Source organism: Scophthalmus maximus, chromosome 1 (genome assembly GCF_022379125.1).
Source record: "Scophthalmus maximus strain ysfricsl-2021 chromosome 1, ASM2237912v1, whole genome shotgun sequence".
In the NCBI taxonomy this organism is placed as follows: domain Eukaryota; kingdom Metazoa; phylum Chordata; class Actinopteri; order Pleuronectiformes; family Scophthalmidae; genus Scophthalmus; species Scophthalmus maximus.
The window spans coordinates 23,298,271-23,322,695 of record NC_061515.1 but is presented as its reverse complement, the minus strand read 5'-3'; the positions used below and the strand labels follow the sequence as shown (position 1 = coordinate 23,322,695).

General features: G+C 44.2%; 1 protein-coding gene and 1 long non-coding RNA gene across 2 annotated transcripts in view; both read left to right on the top strand.

Moving 5' to 3' along the window:
• Window positions 1-4,168, top strand: part of LOC118299130 (receptor tyrosine-protein kinase erbB-4-like) — a 226,021-nt gene extending 221,853 nt beyond the window's left edge. Inside the window, exons 27-28 of the mRNA XM_035622625.2 lie at window positions 3,109-3,188; window positions 4,052-4,168. Of these exons, the coding sequence (XP_035478518.1) occupies window positions 3,109-3,188; window positions 4,052-4,153 (182 nt within the window). The 3' untranslated portion in view covers window positions 4,154-4,168. The remainder of the gene's footprint in view (window positions 1-3,108; window positions 3,189-4,051) is intronic.
• A 3,475-nt stretch (window positions 4,169-7,643) lies between these two features.
• Window positions 7,644-12,592, top strand: LOC124850497. The gene is made up of 3 exons (XR_007031417.1): window positions 7,644-7,998; window positions 10,025-10,237; window positions 12,432-12,592. It is a non-coding gene; the product is annotated as an uncharacterized LOC124850497 (long non-coding RNA).
• Window positions 12,593-24,425: the final 11,833 nt, after the last annotated feature.

Below are 24,425 nucleotides of genomic sequence, written 5' to 3'. Positions count from 1 at the left end.
GGGCAGAACAAGCTTTTCCTCGTTGTCTCTGTTGCTTTCCGATTCTCATAAAACCTGAAACCAGTGCTGCCAACTAACTTAGAATATACTGTTTGGGAGTCAGTGTCACCTCCCCTCCTTCTTTATCCTGGGGATATTACTGAGCCAAGTCTGAACTCCTCCGCCTCTTTACCTGAAAAGGCAGAGCACAGCCTCCGCAACACAACCGTGTGTTCACTTCATTTCTGATTTGCATGCTGGCAGATGAGAAGGCGTCTTCACTCACTCCTCCTCGCCTTCCGTTAGCCCCCCATACTCGTCCCCTTTAGCAATGTCTCTGAGTTCTTTAAAAAACCACGCCCAAAGCTTTATACCATAGAAATATCGTTCCTCATGTTTGTTACATGAATCTGTCAAAAGTATATTTTTAATTTAATATAAATAAAGATTGATTCAGTATATGTTGCGGTGGTTTGGTGGGGATTTTTTTTTGCACGTCTGTTGTGTCATGCGAATGCTCTTTCATAAGCTTATTCAGGGAGAAGACGTACTCCTGACAGTCCTAGAAATTCATCCACATAGAGAAGTGCTATGCATTTTGCTCCGCAGTCTTGCTCAAAGACACCTCAGCAGGAGAGCTCTCCGGTGCTGAAATCCAGATCTCGCGTCTGCTTGCTCAACACGCCGCCCTGCTGCCCGCGCACAGAGCGGAAAATGAAACCCCCCCCCCCGTTCATTTCTTCTAATGCTCTCACTCACAGTTTCAATAATACAATTTAACAGATGGTGTCTTTAATTATGCAAAAGGGAAGATCTGGAGTCACGGTTTGACCCAACTTCGCAAGGTCAACATTACAGAAGTTGCACTGGAGGCGGGATTCTGCACCGCGCCGCACATTCATGCTCTGAAGGACTTTCAGATGAAGGCCGGCTGCATCAAAAGGTCCCGCGCCGCGCTCTCCTACAACCTCCGCCGACAATAACCTCGCCTCTAATGGGCTAACGTGTGGATATAGCATTTTGCTCTCGATTTTTTCCCCCCCCATGCTGCGCCTAATCCGCTGTTTACCCAAGTGTTGCTTATGTAAACTGGCATAGGCAACATCGTTTGCTATGCAGCGCTCCTCCACCGCTGCTGCTGAATGCTGCTGCTGCTGCTGCTGCTGCACTCTAAGGCTTTCATTTCAATCATAAATAATACAAAACTGTCCAATGGCAGAATATGAGCTTTCTGAAGTCACTGCTATTAATACTAATAAGGCAATGGAGCGCTTTTAAGTAAACACTGTTTATGAACAGAACTCCACCAGCCTCTCTTTTTCCCCCGTCTCTCTTCCCTCTATTAGATCCCTCAGAGCGCCAAGACTCAATTAGTAAGCACATCCAGATCCAACACAGCAATTTAGAGAAAGGGGGCTTCTGCTGCAGAGCAACAGTATTTGCAGTATGACCGGTTATTTTCATATATAGCTACTTATTTTAAAATCTATATTAGGGTCTGCCTGCTTAAATCATGTCACAAGAATTATGCCTCATTTGCTACGGGGATAAAAAAAAAAAAATGTAATTGATACTCATTCACTCTCCTCCTAATGTTGAACTCACATAATGGACAGATTATCTTGGACATTAAGCACACTTGCCGACAGGACTTTGCACATTATCACCCGCAGCAGACAGCAAAGGGGGCAGGTCGCTGTTAATTTGGCAACTGCTGTATAACCATTTGTCACAAATTACAAGTCTCCTTTACAGCCCGTCTTCAAGCGGAGCTTGCGATCGCCCGCCAGGAGACGGGCTCCAGCTCCTGTCCTGGCGGCCTGCAGCAATCATACCTGCAGCTGCCCGGTTACACGCGGCGATGACAGCTCGTCGCCGACGGACCCGTGCTGTTTAATTGCAGCGTGTCACCTTGACGGAAGGGATTTACCCACACACCCCTGCACCAAAGAGACACAAGGCGGCCGTTTGTAGTGGCTCCGCAGGCTCAATGACACATATATACACTTTCATATACTTTTCACAAAACATGAAGGGGAACACTTAAATCACACATTTAAGACGTAGTCATTTCAGTCAATGGAAACCAAAACCGTTAACCCATTGAGAGCTGGATTCAAAATCACACGGAAAATCTAAGTAAAAACATTGAAATCACAGGCTAGTCCAACTTTCTGTGAATTTTTTATCACGCCAACTTATAGTGTGGCTCAGTAGTGTGTATGGCCCCCGTGTGCCTGTAGGGTCTCCAGACAACGTCTGGGCACACGAGCGATGAGTCGGCGGACGGCGTCCTGGGGAATTTCCGCTCAGACCTGGATCAGGGGCATCAGTCTGGACAGTCTGTCTGGTGCGGATGCACAGGTACATGATGTATCGTGGCTGCTCAATTGGATATAGGTCAGGTGGATAAGACGACTCACTTAACGGCACAAAGGAACTGCATCGTCCATTGCGTAAACCACAACAAGGAAGAGAATATAGTTCCCGCAGTACACGTTAAGCTCCGGCCAAACTATACCCGGGGTTAAAGTGGCCTAGCCTGTTTTGTACCCCTGGGGGGAAATTCTGGGACCATAATATACTTATCTAGTCCACATTATACCCCCCCCCCTTGTGTTTTTCATAAATAAGTCTGTATTTCAGTGTCCAGAGAGTTTTTTTCCCCATCATAATTTGTATATTTTTGGCTAAACCAGACTATATCTCTCCTGTCTACATCATACCCCCTTGCGTTTTTCACATATGAGCTTATTCTGAATAATATACTGGATTAAGTATGGAGTAATAGTTAAAATCCGATTACAAATTTAAGACAATCCATTATATCTTTATACCCCGTGTTATAGAACAGGCTAGCCCACTATTTTGGGCTGGCGCACCTATTTCTATCCCCAGTGATGGAAATGGCAGATGAGGGAACAGACCATTTGACAAAAACAACCGAACTTCGCTAGAGGAAAAAGAATCCCAATGGCGAAGGGGCAAAAGCAGGGGAGGAAGGAATGTACGACCACCGCTCGGAACTGCTAGGGTCACCAAAGCTGTCTGTCGCCCCTTCAATTGATCATTCTTTTTTATCGTTCAAAATAATTCATAATCCTTTTTCCAAGCATCTGTAACTTGCAGGATCGAAGCTGAGAACCGAAAGGCCGAGCAACGCCTCTCCCCGTGCTCATCTGCTGCTTTATGGCACTTCTCTTTGTCACGTAAGTGCTAATTCTACATCATTACTCCAGCACATTGCTTTTTTAAACTTCAGATCGTATATTTACATTCCAATAACATGGAAAATGCCCCTGGTCTCGAGTAATGTGCAATTAAGGGAGAATGTGTCCGCGACGTTGCTTCCACAATGCGGTTAAAGGTGTGAGGCGTAAATCACACTTACTGTATCACCCACCATGGGGCTACATCTCCCCTGTCGTGTCACGACTGCACATGATTAGGATAAGATGCAATTATGTGAATTATGTTCAATAAGGCCCTGCGTTGAAGCAGGAACGTAAAAAGTATGGATAATAAAAGCGATTATGATCACGATTAAGCCCTGGATGAATAACTGCCTTGTTTCTTCGGGGCTGTGCAATTATTGATTGCACATGGCGGTCAATAATTGAGGCTTTCAATCCTTTACCTCCGCTGTTACCCTTGGACTGGATCAGGATCATATCAAATATGATTTCTATGACATGAAATCAAGATGAATCTGGATGTGATCCCGGCAGTTTGGGTTGGTTGATAATAAAAGTGTACACACACAGAGTATCTCAGCCTTTCAAAAGATTATTATGGCTTCAGATAACAAGTTTACACAGTCATTTTGTGCTATCAGCTTCAAATAAAACTTGTTTATCTTATCTTTTACTCATTTGATTTTTATCCAGCCCCTTATCTACCTTATAACCCCAAAGCTATGTGCAACTTCTAAGAATGTATTGCTGACTCCATTGCCACCCAAGAATTCCCATTCATTTTAAAACACAATGGAAGATGCCAATGATGGATCAGTGTTTTTAAGAGTCAACATTTGTGATATCTATGTTGGCTCCATGTCCTGCTCATACTGCAGCAGCCAGCCCATTCTGAGGAGGAGGGAGAAAACGATCCCAGATGGGCGGATCTTTTTTTCCGTGCAACACAGTCATCAGGGCTGAGGAAGACGGCAGAGTAGGACGACAAGAGAGGGAGAGGAGGGAGCAGGAGAACAGGTTGAATGGAGGTAAAGGTTGGGCCCAACAGCCTGAGGCAGGCAGCTGCACACAACCACCTCTCAGAGGGAGAAACAGTGAACAGTGGATGATGTAATAAGTTGCATTGCATATAAATATATATGTATATATACATATATATATATATATGTATATATGTATATATATATGTATATATGTATATATATATATATATATGTATATATATATGTATATATGTATATATATATATATATGTATATATATGTATATATGTATATATATATATGTATATATATATATATGTATATATATATGTGTATATATATATATGTATATGTATATATATATATGTATATATATATGTATATATACATATATATATATATATATATATATATGTATATATATATATGTATATATACATATGTATATATATATATATATATATATAGTTTTTTACATGAGATATAAAGATTTTAGTGTTTAGTGTTGGCAAGATGAGCTTGCTTATTTTCTGGGGAGGTGCTTAGAAATATAAGCTCTGTGGTTATAATGAATCATTTTTAGTTTAAATAGTTTAGCTTTATGTTGGACTTCCATTGACAGAGGAACAAGCAATGTCTTCTGAATTTTTTTTCTACCTAATCACACAAAGAGTCGACAGCAAAAAAAGCTATGCAAACCTACATATTTACACACACACACAACACACACACACACACACACACACACACACACACACACACACACACACACTACAAAGCTCAGGCAGCTGCAAATGTTCTTTATTATACAGCTTGGTGAGAGGTTTCTGACTTTTTTTCTCTTTACTCCTGCAGTGACCCCGAGTAACGCGTGCGCGCGCTCACATGCACACAAGCACGCAACTTGGCCCGAGGACAGAGATGGAGAGCTCTAATTTCCACAGGGCCCACAGAGTCCCTCCATCCCTTCAAACTCAATCTCCCGTTTCCCTCACACACAACTACGCACACACTTAGAAAGTCGCACGCATACGGAGAATTGCACACACATTTGCGAATATGTGCACTTGAACGAGTAAAAGATAGAGAATTTTTGTTTTTCCAACATTTTCCTTTGCTAAACTCAGTTTATAAAACAGAAAGTGGACTCTTACTTCTGCCGTTTTGTCCTCCTCACCCTCTCTCCATCTCCCGCCGGCGCACACAATTCCTCAAATGACACTGACACCTTTTGACCCCGTCATACGTGCTCAGTCAATTACATTCCAAAGCTCCCGGACAGGGATGGGTATAAGACAAGATTCACGCTGGGAAAACCACGTAATACCCCTTTATCACGCGTCACTGGGCTCCCCGGGAGCCTTGGACAAGGGCCTGGCGGTTTGTAGAAAAAAGCTCCTGGAGAGAAAAGGATGGTTTGATGCGTAAGTGCATGGATTCTCAACGGGGCTTGAGGTACTCTGGAACCTAAAATAGTCCGAGGTTATGATTCTTGCTGCAGGTAAAACCCACCCATCGGTCACTTCCTGTCCTTTTGTGTTTTGTTGTTGTGTTTTTAATTTATTGATTTTTTTTTTAGCTTCTCACTCCATCAAATGCTGCTGTGAATAACAGCAGCAGCCAAAATCTCTAACGTGTAAAGCCCGGAGACGTCCAGATGGTCGGCAGCAACCCTACGATCCGTCAGAGAAAATGAAGCGGCGCGGCGTGAGACATTAAGCAAACAGAGGCGGAAAGCGTGTCTGCTGGTTGGTTGATGTGCAATGCTGTTAAAAGATGAGGCTGGAAATGGGAAAATCACTTTGAATCAAAACCATCTACTGTACATTAGTCTAATAAAGCCAACGCACTATTCACTAAGACTTTTTGCGAAAAATTCTCATATGAGCTTTCTTTCCAAGAGATAACTCTCAATAAGGAAGAGCCTAACGGAAACTAAATCTTTTGAAAGCATGTCATATTCCATTATTGCAATGAATACAACAAAAGTTAAGACTCTTTAGCTCATCAACCTGGCAAAAACTATTAATTGTCAGGGATAACAGCATAAATAGATGGATAGATCTGACAAACAAACCTCGCAAAATATATAAAATATAAATGATGCAAATGGCAAAATATAAGAATGGCAAAAAACTCAACAAGAATAAGGAATATAAATATAAAGAATGCACATAAAATAGTCCCAAGTATGTTCAATTTGTTACCAGAATGAGCATAAGAAGGTAACAGGAAGGTGCAGACATCATGAATATAATATAATCAATGATATTGCAAAGTGTTCTCACTTTTTTTTAAGACAAGGTTAGACTTTGGATCTCTCCAATCCGACGCCTTCTGCCATCCGTTTCTGTTTTATCAGTTCGCGCTCTGAAGCTGACTTTATCTCCAATTGTCTAGCTAAAGCGTGTGAGGGATTTTTTTCATCTCTCTTTTTTCCCCTTGCAACATTAAGCAAGAAGCGCGAGAAACGCCTCAGATGTTTCTGACGCAGACACATGAAGAAAAAGTCGTCTTTGGTGTCTCGCCCCTTGACTCCGAACACTTTGATGTGGGCAATGTGGGGGAGGGGGGGGGGGGGGTGCACTGTGGCAACCTCCGCCTACCTGCATCCGCTTTCATCCAGGAGTGGTGTTTGCCTTCCGAGGGGATTCCTGCCTGTGCAAAAAAAAAAGGCTCTGTAAGCAATGGTTACTTTTATGTACTGAAAAGCAGTGTTTTAATTAACGTAAGCGCAAAGGGCCGTCGACGGGAGCAACCCCTGCGATGAATCACGATGAGCGTGTGCAAACTTTTCCGTCCTTTTTTTTCTCTCCTGGAGCACAACAGTGGGCTGTTCGCTCATACGTTTGCGTGTGTGCGTGTGTGCGTGTGTGCGTGCGTGCGTGCGTGTGTGTGTGTGTGTGTGCGTGCGTGCGTGCGTGCGTGTGTGTGTGTGTGTGCTTGTGTCTTTGTAAATGTGTCATTGCGTTGTTCCCACCGGCTCCTGCGGTGACTGAGTGCCTCTAATTGAGTGTGCTGCTCGCTCAGACAGGAGGTCTCAGACGGTGTTGACATTCAGGCAGTGGTAGGCCACCATTGGGGATGACAGCTGATCATTCTTCCAGCCAGCACCCTAATTGCCCGGAGATGGAGAGAGCAAAGGAGAGAGGCATAAACAGAGAGAGGAGGGGGGGGGGCTTTTGAAACCACAAACAGGTTTCCGGTTGCTTCCAATCAAGCCTCCCATCCTGCTGTTTCGTCATAATGGGGTCCCCCCCCCCACACACACACACACACGCTCGTCCTGCGCTGGGTAGAAAAGCAACCAAACGCAACACTGCCTTCCTGCTCCCTGACTGAGCTCCTGTGACCACGCCGCACTCCCCCGGCGCTCTCAACCGAGCATCTTCACAGCACTTTCCCAATTACACCCAAAGTGGTGAACTCCTGTGTGTGTGTGTGTGCGTGTGCGCACGCACGCGTGTGATTTCATTGTCGCCTGGAAGCATAGAGAGCCGTCGAGCTCTCTCAGTCTTCCCGTGTCTCTCTCTGGGACACACACACACACACACACACACACACACTTTGATGTATGGAGTCAATCAGACTTCATTGGACAGTGTTGTGCCGGCCTCAGGATATTAGCGAGCTCACCCTCTGCTCACCCAGATGATAAACTTTTTATGTGTCCACAGGCTTTTGTGGAGCAATAACATCATTTCTGGCCTTTCTCACCCTTTCGCCATCCATTTCAGCGAGAACTCTGAAAAAAAGTGTGTGCGGCGTAGCAGCACCATGCTCGGAGCGGCGTCCAAGACCCTCCAACGAGCAGGTCGACGACTGCCAACGCACAGGATCAGGTGAGCGGCTGTATTTCCATCCGCTGCAGTAATGCATGGCAGTTTTATCCTTACAGTATTAAAACATCATAGTCCTCAACCAGTTCCTTCCCCCCGAACTTATGTCTGAAAACATCGATCCGGCGACTTATAAAGTGTCCCCATTCTCCATTTCCGTCCGCCCCACCCCCGAACTGCTCTCGCCAAACCAAACATAAAGATGACGACATTTCTCCCTCAAGGCAGAACCTAGAATCGAAACCTTACAGGTTCAGCTTATGGGAGGCTCAGGGGTACAGGTCGATGAGATCCGGCGGGGGAAAAGAGCAACGAGCAGTGTGTTGCAGTCGTGTGTGTGTGTGTGTGTAATATAACACATAGGTGTCATGTGTTTACAAGTTTGCCATTGACTGTGCTACTTACATTGTGACATCTTGGAGGAATTGCTGCTTTTGTATGTAAAAAAATAAATAAAATGGGGATGAAGGCCTGGGCCCAACGCTTCCCGTTGAGGGCGTAGGGGCCTCCCACTGTCAAATCGTCAAGTGCACGAGGACTCGCTCACGGATTGTTTAAGCCCTTTATTCCCTCAGGCAAGCCGGTTTGCCTGAGGGAGTTACCCACAGTTCATAGCGTTGTGATGTGAAACACGGTTACCATGGGGGAGGGGGAGGCTGGAAAATGGGTTTTAAAAATAGATAAACAACTGCCATGCCGGGAATTTTTTTTCATTAATTATTTGCAAATTGCCTCTCGTCCACTCTGGATTTGAACATGTTCCGGGGTCTTGCCTTACAGTCAGTTTTGCCTTGACTGTGAAGGAAGTAATATACAGGAAAATAAAATGTCCTGAAACCGCCAGTCAGCAACATGTTTTATGCGTTGTCAAGGTGACGTAAAATTTTTGCATGGTGAAGGTAAGGTGCTGTAAAAACAACAAGTCCTCCAACTCGTACGACAAACTGCATTGTACAACCATATCGACCATTTCCTAAAACACCGTGTGCTCCAAAAAAAAAACCTGACACACAAAGTCACGTATGATTAAAAACGATGTACACCGCAGACGCACACACACACACACACACACACACCTGTCATGCACGTCTACAGGACTCCACTTGAGATTCATAAGCTTTTAATGAGAGTCTCGTGGGTGGCGTCATATCTGACCTTGCTCGCACCCCTCTCTTATTGCCATACAACACACAAGACGCTGACAGGAAGCTGACAACTCTGTGTGTGTGTCTGATGACACAAATCTAGAGCTTTTGGCAGAATATACGCGCACACACATCCTTTGAGCGTACCCACATACGTATGTCTGTGATAGGGGCGGGTATTTGAAATGTTTGGTGGATCTGTGCACGGCTCCTCGCGTGTCTACGTACATGTGCATTGTGCATGCGCGAGGGTGTGCATGTTCAACATGGTTGTCAAGTGCTTGAGCGAGCCAATCTCTCATCTGCCATCGGCTCAGATGAACTGACACGCAGCCAAACCAAACAGACATAAAGACCGAGCGGAAGGCATCGCTATGCAGCTCAGCAGTGCAGCTTGTCCTGACCCTGTCTGGGGCCCTCTCCTCTCCGCCGATTCTAATGAGCTCCCCATGGGATCGGACTTAGTGCAGCCAGCGTCCCAATGAGGCGTGGAGAGGGGTGGGGGGCAGTGGGGATAGTGGGGGGGGGGGGGGACATAAATACACACTTACTCACCTTTGTGCATCCATCCAGATACACAGGTTCCTTTTTTTTTTAAACACGCATAATCAGAATCCCCTTCGTGATTTATTCAGTATTATTCTGTAAGGCTTAATCCGAGAAAAATTGTATGGGGGGAAAAATAAATCCACTTCAGTTTTATTTTTATCGCCCCAAATCACAATTAACATTTTCTCAAGGCACTTTACAAGGTTAAGACCTTCCAACATTATAGAAATCAGACCCCATTCACTGCTTTGCATATTTCATTTTAGATTATCTATATCTGTAGAAAAAGCATTATTATTCTAACAGGAAATAAGTTGTCTCTTTTTTATTTTCAGGGCCACAGAGGATTTGCCAAGGCCACACTACTTATCGCCAATAGAATACTAGCAAAAAACAAGTCTCATTGGCTGTCAATGTACTCTCAAGGGAGAATCTGTTCTCCAAAGTATTCGCCGCTCCGAGATGGTTCATCATGTAGCTGTGCAGTCGCGTCCATCCTGGAAACATACCCTGTTCTTCAGATGGAAAGCAGACGAGCTACAGCAGCTGTGAGTAACTTTTCCTGGGATTTCATATTTGTGTGTAATAAGATGCAACAAGAAAATAAGACGTAGTCGTATCTGTTCACACGGATGCAAAGAGAGGGAAACCTTTCGCTTGCGCTCAAGTCCAGGAGGACAACTCCCTGGGGTTGAACTGCTGCCGCAATAGTTTCAGCCAAACTTCCATCCGCGTTAGTTGCAAACAACGATCTAGTGCGCTGTCTTTAAAGCCATGTTCTGTCTTTGCGGGTGACACAAAACCCTTATTTGCCTGCAATTTCCCTCATTGGTATCAAAGGTTAAATGGTAAAAGGGCTGATCAGGTATTGTCTGCGCTAGACAAGCTCATTAATGTGTCACAATTCATTATCAGAGCCCTGTCCTCACCTTGTCAGGTGGCTAATGGGAATATCAATCATAGGCTTCCCCATCACGACCCTTCTCACATCTCTGCTTCGCATCTTGCCTCTGTTGACTCCACATGCCCAAAATACCACCAGGCCCAAACAGATCTGTCTGGAACAAATGTCAAACACAATTCGGCTCAGGAGTAAACACCCACAAACATGGCTGACATACAAAGTGCGATTCTTTTTTTTCTTTTCTTTTTTCCTTGATAGCCAAGGTGGCCGGTGCTGTTGTTTAACACATGTTTTCCAGAATAGATCCAGTGTGTTCATGGTGACAGGGTGTGGAGGAACTTTTATTGTAGCCTTTAGGGAAGTGGGAAACACAATAAAAATTATGCAAATACAATATACACTGCGTGATATGAATAGTGAATCAGATTAGATCAAATACACAAGAAAATAAAGCAGAGAGGTGGGTAGGGACAGGTATGGGTAAATAAACAGCAAAGAAATCCAGTCAAAAAGATATACTATAAGTAGTGTCAAAATATGAATTAAAAAAAAAGCTATGACAAAAATATATTTTAAAGATTAGTTAAAGCATAGTTTAAATTGATAAAACACACATTTAGATTGATAAGAATACTGTCAAGTGTGAGCCTGCATGATTTTAATTGGATTTTTGATTAAATTAAATTTATTGAATTCATTATGTATCATGAAAAAAAGTTTCAGTACGCTTAATATTCATAATATTAATAGATTCAATTTACAAATAATTATTTAATTGATTGTTTAAATAAAAGATATATTTTAAATCGATCCTCAGTTTTTGTGTTTTCTATTTACATTTCTTATCACTAACAAATGCTATGTAAGATCGTGTCATTTGATTTAATTAAAAGTATTTAATATGATTTATTTGAATAGTGCATTTCTAGCCGTTTTCTTTTGCACAGCACCAAACGCAGGATATATTTGAACATATTTGTAGGGATATCTTTATCTAATTTTTCTAAACGATTCATCGCGAGAGCTTCGTTTGTTTCCTGTGTTGGTGTCCAAACAGGTTCAACAAGTTTTTTAGATTAGGTCTCATCAGTCAACACTTGTGTGATCAGCTGCCAGTTCGCATGTTAACATGACACCGCTTTAAAGGACCACTCGGTAACCTACGGGATTGTAAGGGCTTTGCTTGAGGCCCTTTTCTTTCTACATCTCGTGAGATATTTGACTGCTTCCTGCTTCACATGCAGACTACAGCTAACATGCAGCGTATGTTGTGTGATTTCATTTGAACCAAATATCAGCCTACATAAAAAAAAATCAATAATAAAGTTAGAGGTTATCAATGAAAAAAGTCGAGCTGTTTACTGAAGAATCTCTGCGTCACTGTCCTCTGATTTTCCACCAATTTAAATTCTAATAAGTACAGTACATGTTCCCTGGGGCGGCCGCTTCATCTAAATGAGCCGCTGTGATTATTTAAGGTGTGTAATTATAATGGCAAATCAAATCACATTCAATCCCTTTTTGCGTCAGTGGAGCAGGTTGAAAATGTGTCATTATGACACCTTTGTTTGACGAGTGGCGCTTTGTTTAAGGAAACAAGGAGGTAATTGTAAAAGGTGAAGCTGTAGAGGAAGCAGGCCAAGTCTGAATTCCCTCCCGCTTTTCCTCTTCCTTTCTCCACCTTTTTTTGGGGGGGTTTTGGTGTCGAGTTGATAGAGCTAAAGTTGAGAGGAGTTCATCGAATTGGACAGCTCGATAGCAGGCGTCGCCTCCAAAAGCTCCTGCTCTCAAATTGCCTGTAATTTCATTTCTGTGCGTAAATATGTGTTTCTTGTCAGGTGCGTGGCGGCGGGGGGAGAAAAACAGGCACGCAGACAGCTCTGACAAGCAATTAAACTGTAGCTTGTTTGGGAGGGAGGTTGGGATGAGCTCTGGCCTGCTGGCGGGGCGGAAGATTGAATACTCCGGAGACTGCGCAGAAAATGGCCGCAGGGCAAACACAGTGGTGGGTCTAGCACACACACACACACACACACACACACACACACATGCACACACACACTGCGTTTGATTGTATTCTAACGCCCGTGCTGTTGATTGAGCACGTCTGGTGTGATGGAAATAGTTGATTTGCCACAATTGAGGCGAATAGTTGCACATCACGACACCTAATTTGCCTTAATGTGCAACATCATAACCTAGAAAATCTGGCATCTGTTATTGTTGCTTTGAGTGCAGAAACAGGCTGTAGATCTGAAATAGCAATAACTTTGTTCACAACAACATGCCTGTTTGTGCACCTTCATAAGTAGTTTGTGTTTAAATGACTTGTACTGTTATAGACCTTTTGATACCTTTTTCATGATACTATTAGCTTATTTGTTGTTATTATTCTGAAGGTGAAAATAGCCTGTTTCTGTTAATGATAATCTAAACAACCCCCACAACTAAGTTTTCTGTTCCGCACCCCTGTCATATTTATATTTTAAAGTTTCCACAGCAACACCTTTTTTCTTGGGTTATGTTCATAGTTGTCCGTTTTAATAATAGTCCATGAGACAAACGTCAGTAAACACTATTCCGAGGAGTTTATGGTATCAGGCTTTAGTTTCAAGTCCACTTTAATACAGCATGATGTTTGATGGGTAAATTGGGGTCCATTTTGACTCAAATTGACCATTAAACAATGTATGCTTTGGGGCGTGGATGCCTTGTGATTGACAGCTATTACTGTCCAATCGGTGCACGGGCGTTCGTGCAATGGACAACCTCTCAGTCAGACCCACACCAAGATCCTCCAAATATTGTTACTTGTGGTTCTAAAAAACTAATATAGTGCCTGCTCCAAATTCTTAACTCGAGGCTTCAAAACTGCAGTTCACAAATGAATGGGTGATGTCATAAAAACATGGACGTGAGTTCTAAGCTAGAATCAATTTTACGGCAGACTCAGAACTTGAGTTACTATCGTCCAGTCTCAAGCAAGCGCTGACACAAAAACAGGATTCTGTGGAATCCTGGACAGGATCGCTCATTACCAACCAGTAATGAACAATGAGTGTTTTTGCTACACGCTAATTTTTTGGGTACTGACTCATTGTATGTTTAATTTGGACACAGCAGTGGCTTTGTCTGGCATATGGCATGGCGTCACCCGCCGTCCAGCCATCGAAGGCGATATCTCTTCAGGAGTCGACAGCGGTGCAGCAGACCGCGCTGGCAGTGGTTACATCCGATACGTAACCTTCCCGTGGCGCACACATTAGTGGTGTGTCAAGAGTCGGAGGCTGGGGAAGTGACTCTGACAGATGGGTGGATCAGCGCAGCTCTTCCCAGCTGTGAAGTCTCACCCTCAGGGGGAGGGGGGGGTCCCAGGGCGACGCGAGACGGCTCTGTGGGAACGAGTACAGTTAGTCCTTTCATGGATGTTCCATTAACTTGATTAATGGCCTAATTACCGCCAGTAAACACTCCTAAGAGATAGGAAGGAGGAGGAAGTGAGGGGCAATAGAACCCAGCCGGGTCGTGGTCAGTCAATTATCCGTCTTCTTTTGGAAGTCAAGAGCACAAACCTTACTCGGACGACTTTGTATCGTTTACCTGGAGAAGTTGGCCGCATCTACATCCGCACATTTGCTGGCAGCTTCAGAGTTCAACCACAGCGTGACTTGTTGAGCACTTCATTGGTGGCAATGTACTCAATGATCTTTCATACCCAAATTCCACATATCGGTGCGACCAGAGGCCCACTTCTCTGACCTTGTGGGTCTGACACTCCGGCATTTCTACACAAGAAATGCTGGAATGGAAATCAGTTTGGTTTAATGTCACTGCTGCAAACAGCAGATTTGAAGAAAAGAAAGAAGATGAAAGAAGAGAGAAGTAGATTCCTTATTATATGTATGTTGGTGAACCAGCAACAAAGACAAGGCTTCTATGCAATCACCGTGTTGTGTGCACCTCATAGGCAATTTTATTTTTACAGGATTTCTATTGTTGTGGGTTTTTCATTATTTTAATTTTAATTGCAGCTCATGTTGAGGTTTATCTGTATCTCTGATATCATCTTGTATTTACCCATTCACACAGGCGGCACTTTGGTACGTGGATTGGTCTGATAGCATTTCTTTGATCAAGCATAATAGAAAGAACTGCGCTTCTTCTCTTGTTTTGCTTTTAAAAGAAAAGAAGGACTGTTGATTAAACAAAAGGTTTCACGGCGAATGCGAATCACGCGCAGGTATAATTACCGCCTAAAAGGAAATGGGAACCAGGAGAAAATTAGCCTCTTCCATCTCTTTGAAAATAGGATCTGATTGTGAAAACACTTAGGAGTAGCGTGTCTGTTGTGTCCCCCCCCCCCCGCCATCTCCAACCGCCGCGTGGGCGGCTCGCCTCGACCTCGCTTGCCTCTGCCCGCGTCCCCCTCTCTGCACACGTGGGCCGGGAGCGTAGCGAGGGCCTTTGCGCTCTCACCGAGAGGGGCAAGGAAAGCGGGCCTTCATCTTCCCCCGCGCCCAGTCTGAAATGCCGCCAAGTTCAGCGAGCCTGCCGCGACCCACCCCCGAGCAGCGCTTGCAAGTGGTTCCAAGGCCGCTTCCTGCTGAAGCGTGACGTGAAACTGAAATGTAGTTACTGTAAAAAAAAAGAAAAGTGGTGGAGTAAGTGGAGCTGATTATGAAATATATGCAAATGCCATTTTGCATAATGTGGTAACCTTCAATTAGGTAGTTGTATGTATTTGCTCTGGCGTGTGTTGCCAAATGCTTTGCAGGATAATCATTTGCTCTGGACATGAGTGACGGCGATGCCAGCAATTTTGTTTGCAATTTGCTGAATTAAGGGCATTATTAAAAATGTATTATAACTTTCAGTTGTTAGGGACAACTTTCCTGAAAACTCTCCCTTGGCAGTTCTTAGTTCTCACTCCTTTAACCCTGCAAATCACTGGGTTGTTAGCTCAGGCTTCATTTTCAGCAGCGTCGTTGTTGACTTTCTCTGGAATTCTGACATTTCCCATTTAAAGTGAGTTCTTAGGCCCTTTCCCAGGCTCACATGTATAAAACGGGACTCTCCCATATTGTTTCATCGATTCTGTCCTGCGGCAGCTTTGCAACAGAGCCCCGCCTCATAATTGGATTGCCGCGACGGTCGGCGAATGCTTCGATTCCCCCTGCAAGAGCCGGAGGATGGCGGAAGTGCTCGTCTGTTTTGTGTGATGAAAGCCGAGCAGAGGAGTAGCAAAGATCAGATTTCATACAAAGAGCTGCGTGTCAGTGGCATATTGTGCACCAGTGTGAATGAAGATGAAAGGAAGCATGGCGGTAAAGTGAAGAAGAGCAGATTTGCTTTCTGTGTGTGTACTCATTTCATTATGGTTTGTGCATGGTGCACAAGCATTCATTTACACCCAGGGAGCGGAGTTAACAATTGTATCATTAGCCTTAAATGATGAAGGATAAGACCTTGTTTCTTGTATATGTATATCCTCAGGCACAATGTTTTCTGTGAGTGTTATTGAAGAATGCTAAATGCTCCCAGCTCTGTTATTGGAGATATACACTATTTGGGTGAAATTAAGGAATCTGCCCTGGATAGGAATCTGAATTCAGCACAGTCGTGAAATACAACCCTCCACTTATTAGACACATTAAAAAAAAAATTTACACCAGACAAGATTGAAAATAAGGCGCTAATGCATTTATGGGTGCATTGATAATGGGTTGAGTGCAATGGCAATAGCTAAGTACTACTTACAAAACATTGAATTGAAGTTGATTTTGCAACCATTGATTTGATTGACTGTGAGGTATCCTAGCCTGGATCTTTCCCAACAATTCCCAGCACTTCCTCTCGCCGACGCGGTCCAAGCCGAGGTCTCTTCACCTGCTTGGCACTTGCAGCCAGACCCGCTGTAACTCTTCCACCGGGGCGATCTTCCGATGTGTAACAGGAACTGTCGACATAGACATAAACATAGACTCAAACATATTCTAAACACACTGATCTGGAGAGGCCACTGCGACTGGGTGCACGCCGCAATCTTGCAATTTGCCATCGTTCCAAAAATGTTTCATCAAACTCACTAGAACAAGAAAACGTTGATCATAAAAATTTGAATCAGCCAATGAAAGTGCCTCATCAAACAAAGCGTGACAGTGCTGGGATTTTGTTCGGTTTTCGAAATGTCGGAAAAAAAGGAGTGGCTCTGTTATGAACGGACTTTATTGGCATCGTCAGCCTGGGCAGGTGCAACCCGACAGGCCACGACAAGCCCATTCTCGAAATGCAGAGTCCAACGCTGGGAAAGTGACAGTTTGTTTTTCATGATATGTCTATAGGCAGTTTGACATTTTTACAGTGTCCGTACGATTTTTGGTGCATCTGGTTACAGTGTAAGCAAGCCAAATAAACAGGTGGCTTCTTTTTAATAATCAGCCAATATTTACTTTAATATAACCTGAGTAGCCATTCCGGGCCCCTGTGGCTTTTTCACAATAAAAGCCACCCTGTCTTTTTGCCATTGGGACGCTTTTAATCTGGAGCAGCAGCGAATTTCACATCTACGCACTATTTGCGTCGCTCGGCGACAGTGACGCGAACTTCGCGCCTAGTCGAGTCGTTGCATTGACTTTGTATTTAATCTACACTCACCTATAACACAAAATGAAGCAGCATTATTTCCTGTGGGTGGCGGCCCTAACCCAGCCAATGCTTGATATTTGCATAACATGAATACCAGGTCTGACCAGATTGAATACATGTCATGTGCAGTGGGTATACATTTGCAAGATAATGAGATCCAAACTCCAACCCATATACATGATGCTAATAATTGACCTCTAAATTTCATAATATGCCTTCATAGAAACTGAGTATCGTCAACTTTTTTTTGTGGCAGGGGATCTGTGATGCTCGAGTGGATCCCAGGATATGCAGTTAGGGTTTAACTCTCAAAATATGTTCTTACACATAGTCATTCCATTAAGTTTACAGAAACCCTACTGGCCACTGACAAAAAAAAATGTGTTACAGTGAAATGGAAGTCAGACCTCCCATTGCCAATTGGATTGTGACTCTCAGAGGTGAACAGAAACCTCAGAAGAGACGACTCACTCAAGGAATAAGAATATTCATATATTCAATATTCAGTTATATTTTGTCTAGTAAAACAAACCTCAAGCATGGAGAATCTCCCGTCTTACGGGACTGAATGATCACAGACATGGTCTCTCTTAACGTCATTAAAGCTGACCACACCCCCTTTTTAGATAAAGTTCAATTCAGTTTCTACAAGACAGTTGTATTCCCGCAGGATTCATATTTTTACAGAGACATTTTACTCTCTGCAAGAATGCACAAACAGGTTAAATTGTGCAGGGGGCTTTACAAACAACAGAGATGACCGACTGAGTCAGAATTAAAATCTCCTGCGGCCCTTTCAATGTCTACAAGTCACTGGTTGCCTACAGTTCATGTTGATCGAATGCAAAAAAAAGAGGTAGTGTGAGTGACGGGTGTAATTTTTGTTCAAAGTTTTTCAAATGCCCTCCCTTCTGTTTCTTGCGAAAGGAGATCTTTACCACTGGAACCCTCTCATGAGTGTCCTGGTGAATTTGAGCGAAAAGGAAAACGGGGAGCAAGGTGCCACAACAGATGGTACCTCACACCCCTCTCCGTCCCGCGAGCCCACTCTGCGTCCGGCGCTGTGCTGCCGCTCTGGGCACGGACACTGTGGGGCAGAATTCATCAGCAGGATCAGGCTGGCAATAAGTAGGCGGCCCAACATCTCCTGTGTAATTTTCTTTTCGAAGGAAACACGCACACACAAACACACACTCCCACGGTGAGCGATTATCACTTAGCCTTACGGGGGAAAATCCCCCCGAAAAAACGAATCATTGATTCGGGAAATGAAACTACCTTGAGCTGAACCAACTGTGTGCAAACACTCTTTGTTGCCACACTTCAAAACAAATCCATGCAGAGGACACAGTCCTTCAAGAAGGGATTTTCGAAAACGCCCTCACTCTGTCCCGGCGTCTGGATTGTGGCGGCAATAAATGGATTGTAGCAAACAATTCACAGTGGAATAACCTCCGGCGGCGGCGCGTTCTAACCTTATTGCCTAAATTACCTTATGTCTGGCCTTTTTTATACAACTCGCATGGCAGTCCGCTGGCCTTTTGGAGAAATGTCCTATTCAGAAAGGGGATGAATAGGAAAGAAATAGAAACAGGCACTTGTGCTAAGGAGCAGCTGCAGCGGTAAGGCCATTGTCGTTCTTATGTGAACTTCTGCGAGACCCTGGACAGCGGAAAAAAATGCACATTAAACTATTGTAGAAATTCTGAGCCACTGTTTGAATATATTCCAGGATTTTTCTGCAGTTCATCGCCGTCGCATTCACAACAAACTTTATTTTTCTACATTTTGCAGCAAGCCTGCTAAAGCCCTTTTTTTTTTTTTGCAGACAGAGCAAGGACACTCCACACTTATACACTTTGCATGCATCGCTCATCGCATATCGTCGACCGCTGTTTTTCAGTTTTTTTAGTCTTAAATTGGCGCGCGGAGCGGGCACAGTTGGCCCGGCCTATTTCTGTCCGGTCCAGTCAGTCTTGCTTGTTTGTCTGCGTGTCGAGAACAACTTAGTCCCCGGAAAGGAGGGGAAGCTGCAGCTATGTTCCTTATTACATATTCCCCCTGAAGAACTCGACACCATGTTCACTGAAAACTCTGGCTCCTGAGACAGACTGAGTCTCACTCTCGAACAAACAACATGACTCCTGGATTTCCAAACCTGAGCTGAATATCAAGGAGGAGGAGGAGATACACATGGAGTATAGCTGGTATGGTTTAAGTTAGATACGTGTGCCTTGTGTGATCGCAGTTGCAAATAAATGACCTTGTGGACGCCCTGCAATTGTGTAACGGTTGTTAAATATATCAGCAAACGTGGAAATTTGAGATTTCCAAAAATTAAATCGTTGTCAGAAGTAGTTACAGCCTCACCTGTACGATCTGATTTGCGTCGGCAGCATTAGTCAAACACGTCGGGCCAAAATAGACTCTTTTATTTTTTTTATTCTCAGATGATTCCTGCAAAAGAAAAAAGCCTCAGAGTAAATAATGATTCTCCCACATGTCTCTGCCTGAATCACAGTTAGATCTTAATGTAATGCAATATGCATTATCAGGTTGTGTCTGAGGAGCTGTGGGGTAATTTTAAAAGTCCAGGTCCAACAGCACCACCCTCTGATCGACCGGAGGAACTGCCGGCGGTCTCCGGTTTTCACGGATGACTCATAATTCAAATTATGCACCCGGAAAACATTGTGTCATATTAGCTACTGTGGTTGAAGGTAGCGGGGATATTAGAAATCATACAAAGAGTTGAATGTGTGGAGGCTTTGGTTCGTCCTTCGATCAGATCTTAAAGGTTCAGTGTTATTCCCTCACCCTGTTTTATGGCTGTGTGTTGACACAGTGGAATAATGATGAAGATGTATCTTGTTGTTCCAGCTCCTGAAATATACCAGTTTATTTCCCCCCATCTTGATGCTTCCTCTGAGTTATTTGAGCAAATCTGACACTTGTCTGGCTTGTCCAGTCCTCGGCTCTCCAGTGGCTTCAACAAACTCCGCAAACTCGTCTCCTGGGAGTGGACTCGAGGCCCGGCACCCGCTGGAAAAACCCAGCTGCCTCATGTCAGAGTCCCCCCCCCCCCCTCCCTCCCCCATACAATACACACAGAGATGTGTGTACACACACATACACACACACAAACACACGCACAGTTTGAAGTGGAGGCACATCTTCACACCCCTGTCCGTCACCGCTCACCAACAGGGTTGCCACAGACATGCACTGACATCACAATTAAACCGAGAACGCCCCGGCTCTGCACGGTCATCCATCACATGCATCCCACCCGCAAACACACACACACACACAAATGCACACGCACCATGACAGAGAGAGCCGTGGCAAGAGGGTCTTCCTGCATGCTAAAAAGGAGGTTTGCACCTCATGCTGGGAACTGAACAAAGCATCATGATTGCGGTGTGAAAATAAATTTTCATCATCAATTGGACAGCAGCCTACAAAAGAGAGAGAGAGAGAGAGAGAGAGAGAGAGAGAGAGATAAGGACAATATGTTTCTCCACCTCTTGCTTTCTCCTTTTTGCTCCTTCTGTGTGGAAAAAAACAAACAGCGGTGGAGTTTTGATGACTATCCTATGTTTTTCCTGCTAATGCAGAGGTGCAGATAATTCCATGAGTGTCAGGGACGATGCCATCTTCAGGGACCCCTGGCACTCGGCAGACGGGCGGCCCCCGGTGACTCTGATCTCTTCGCACGAGCACGTCCGCCTCCATTAGTCTCTGGCATTGTGCTCGAAATTGCTCTGACTTGTCGGGTGATTACCTCAAATGAACAATTAGGCGGCTGGCTGTCAAAATAACTTGCTCCCCGTCTGTGAATTGCTTCGACGGTTTTAACGGCTGCTGCTGCTGCCACCACTGCCATCAAGGTGCTCCAAATAAATGATCCATCCTGGAGGGGAAATGTCAGCCAAGAGCCCCTTGATAATGAATTGGTGCGCAACATCTAGTCGCATACGCTGTAATGGGATAATGATGGAGATAATGCTGTTATTGGGGGAATTAATACATTGGCAGAAGACGTTTCTCGATTGAGCCTTCGATGCATTTTTTGGGTTGTATGTGAGTCGGTGATCACGGGTTTCATTGCTTAAAGTAGAATGGCACTTAGTAGAGCGCATACCTCTGCCAAGGCCCAACAGTCTCCTAGATTTTTTATTATTATTCGGTGGGAAATCGTTGATAATGTCATTTAAAGAAAGTGATTCCAGGATCCGCCCCTATATCCAGATTCACGCCAAAAGTGTTCCTTGTGTGATCCCGCTGACAAACAAACAACCACCCAACCAACAAGCAAACCAATGCATGGGGGCGAAAACATAACCTTCTTGGTGGAGATAATAATCTCAAACATTATCTCAATTTCCACATTGGAAAAGATAATACTTACTTTAAAAGGGTGGAGGGGGTACAAATCAATGCCGCAGAGCCGCATATTTTAAATGAAAGCGTCTTCCTTGTCAAATTACCCACCATGCAACTTGACTGGAGACTGCTTGATCAGAGGTTAGGGCGTGTTGTGCCAGTCGAGACTTCCGTTTTTAGTCTCTATTACTTATTTGATAAGTAATCCAATCACCTTTTCTCTGTCTCGCGTCATGTTACTTTATTTTAATGGCTGTAACACCCCTTTTTGTCCCCAGAAAAAAAATTATTTTTCTGAATTGACGCAGATCTGCTGCAATAACCGTTGGTTCCTTTATGGCCTGCGGTGACTGAAGGTTTTGTGCAATGGTAGATTTGTGACTGCAGGACCTTTCGTTCTGTTCCCGAAGGGAATTTTAAAGCTGAATCTGAATAATCTCCTCTTTTTTTTCTTCGCCTTCCTTTTATTTCAAACTACAAAGAAAAGTCTAGTGAGATCTGAGCTTTCGTCTTCAGGGGCCCAAAAACCAAAATGTTGCAAGCAGGAGAATTTCATCAGGGAGTGGTAGTCACGGACTACAACTTGCTTGAGTTGTTTGTATGTACCCGTCCCTCTTCATCATTCCGGGCATCAAAGAAATGCACGTGTACGTCTGCTTATACCTGTCCCCCGCCCCCCCTGCAAGGAAGTCCTGCATTGGTTCCGACCGGATTACCGATCCAGAGCGTGACTAATGTCAGAGAGCGCAGAGCGGAGCAATGCGACCTAATGGCGAGACAAGCCGGAGACTCTTTAATGGTAATGAATACACAATGTGAGCCCGAGGCGGGATGAGAGTGAGGGTGGCAGAGCGGGGTGGGTGTGGGAGTGGGGGCAGGAGGAGGAGGAGGAGGAGGAGGAGGAGGAGGCCTCGTGACCAGACTGGTGAAGAACGAGAGATAACCCCAAAGTGTGGGAAAAGGGAGAGGAAGGTGTAATGTTCACTGTGTGCGCATGTGTGTGTGTGTGTGTGTGTGTGTGTGTGTGCAGGAGTGGTTGACAATATAGCAAAACACTGTTTGGTGTTTGCTGGTGCAATCCATCAGCTGTATGTGCCGCACGCAAAAACAAAAATAAGTTGCACGATAAGATCAGAAGAAAAAAAAAGTCAAACTTCATTACGTAAGAACGGCGCTCGTGCTGAAACCCCAAGCAAAATTTTCTTTCCACTTATCATGGCCAGTCATCACAAACTCATTTCAACATGAAAGTGATTTTAAATGCACGTGGAGCAGATGTGGTGGGGTATGAAATGAAGCGCCGGGCATCTGGAATATTTCCAGTTGATGGAATTATGCAGCCATAAAAAGGAGAGAAAAAAAGAGCCTCGGCATTGAATATTTCACTTTGTGTAAACATCATTGAGCTTCAGCCGCAGAGTTGGAGCAAGCTAAGTCAGAATATAGTGTGTAAGGCAGTGACACTATAAGACACTATAGATTTGTATTAATTTCCAAGCTTTTAAACTACGAATCAGATGCTGACCCTTTCTAGGTTTTTTCTAATGTTTGTTTCATATTTTCCTGCAACCATGGCTTTGCATGACTCTACGGCATTAAAGTTGCATGGCGTCGGATCACACGTGGGAGAGAGAGAAAGAAGTCAGCACATTGAGCACCATGCCTGTTTATAAGACATGAGGTTGACCCTTAAAGATTACGTATCTCAAGCAAGTGAGTTTTTTTGGTTTTAATTTCCTTGTGCAAATAGAAGCGTTGGTGCAGCTGGTATTTTAATGTTGTAGTCGGTTGTAGCGGCTCATTTTAATGTCCGTGTATAAAAAAGAAAAAGTGCATCAAATGTTATAAGATTAACATGTGCTTTGTGTTTGAAATCTTAATTTCCTACAGCTGTTATATAAACACGGGGAGAAGTAGTGACAGTAAAAGTAGCAAAAGTTTGCCCATCGACTGCAAAAGAATAGAAGTATCAAGTTAGGATTTCTTCCACTGCTGTTGCTTAGTAGTTGCTACAGGACACCATGGTGTCGCTGCTTGCGGTGACGGTGCATGTGGAGGCTTTCTGATGCTCGCTGGTCAAGCCGCTGCGGTGTCGTCGTCACGTGATGCGGTGGCCTGCCTTCAGCTGTTCTTCGCCCCGATCCCGGCTCCCAGCGATGCTGATCCTCACTGTTTTGCTCCCGTCACCTCCGTGTTGCCCAACCACAGGGAGAGAGCGACGGGGTCGTCCTTCTGTTGCACTACTGTGTGCCTGGTGGTTTTTGCACTGATTTATGAGGAGTCTATCCGTCAGGACCCCCTGACCCCTGTCGCGAGACTACGTCGTAGTCACACTACGCCAGGTTTTGTGTTGTTTTTGCTAATAGTCAATGAAATAGTTATTTTCCGAAACCATCATTAAATGATCAAAATTAATGATTGAAATCTATGGATGTTGCTTAGATGTTGCTTCGTCAAATCTCCGTGTTGCTTCGCTGGCGACTCCCATGCAGGAAATTGAAATACTGATTCTGAAGTAGTTAGCGCTGTTCTAACTGAGAACTTCTACCCTGGAAAATAAGGAGAAATTTGAAATGTACAACCTCAAAAATGACACAACGCTAGCATCTTACCATGCGTCTATGATAGCTTAAGGTGTTCCTGTTATTTTGTCTACCCTGGAGCGATGCAGATGTTTGTTGAAGTTGAGCGTGTTTGCTCAGTAGAATCAAACAGAAGTGGTGCGGGAGGCGGAGACGAGGAGAGCCAAGCCAGTGTCGTAATGTTCTCTGTCATTTGCTGTCACCGTGTGTTGTGTGCAC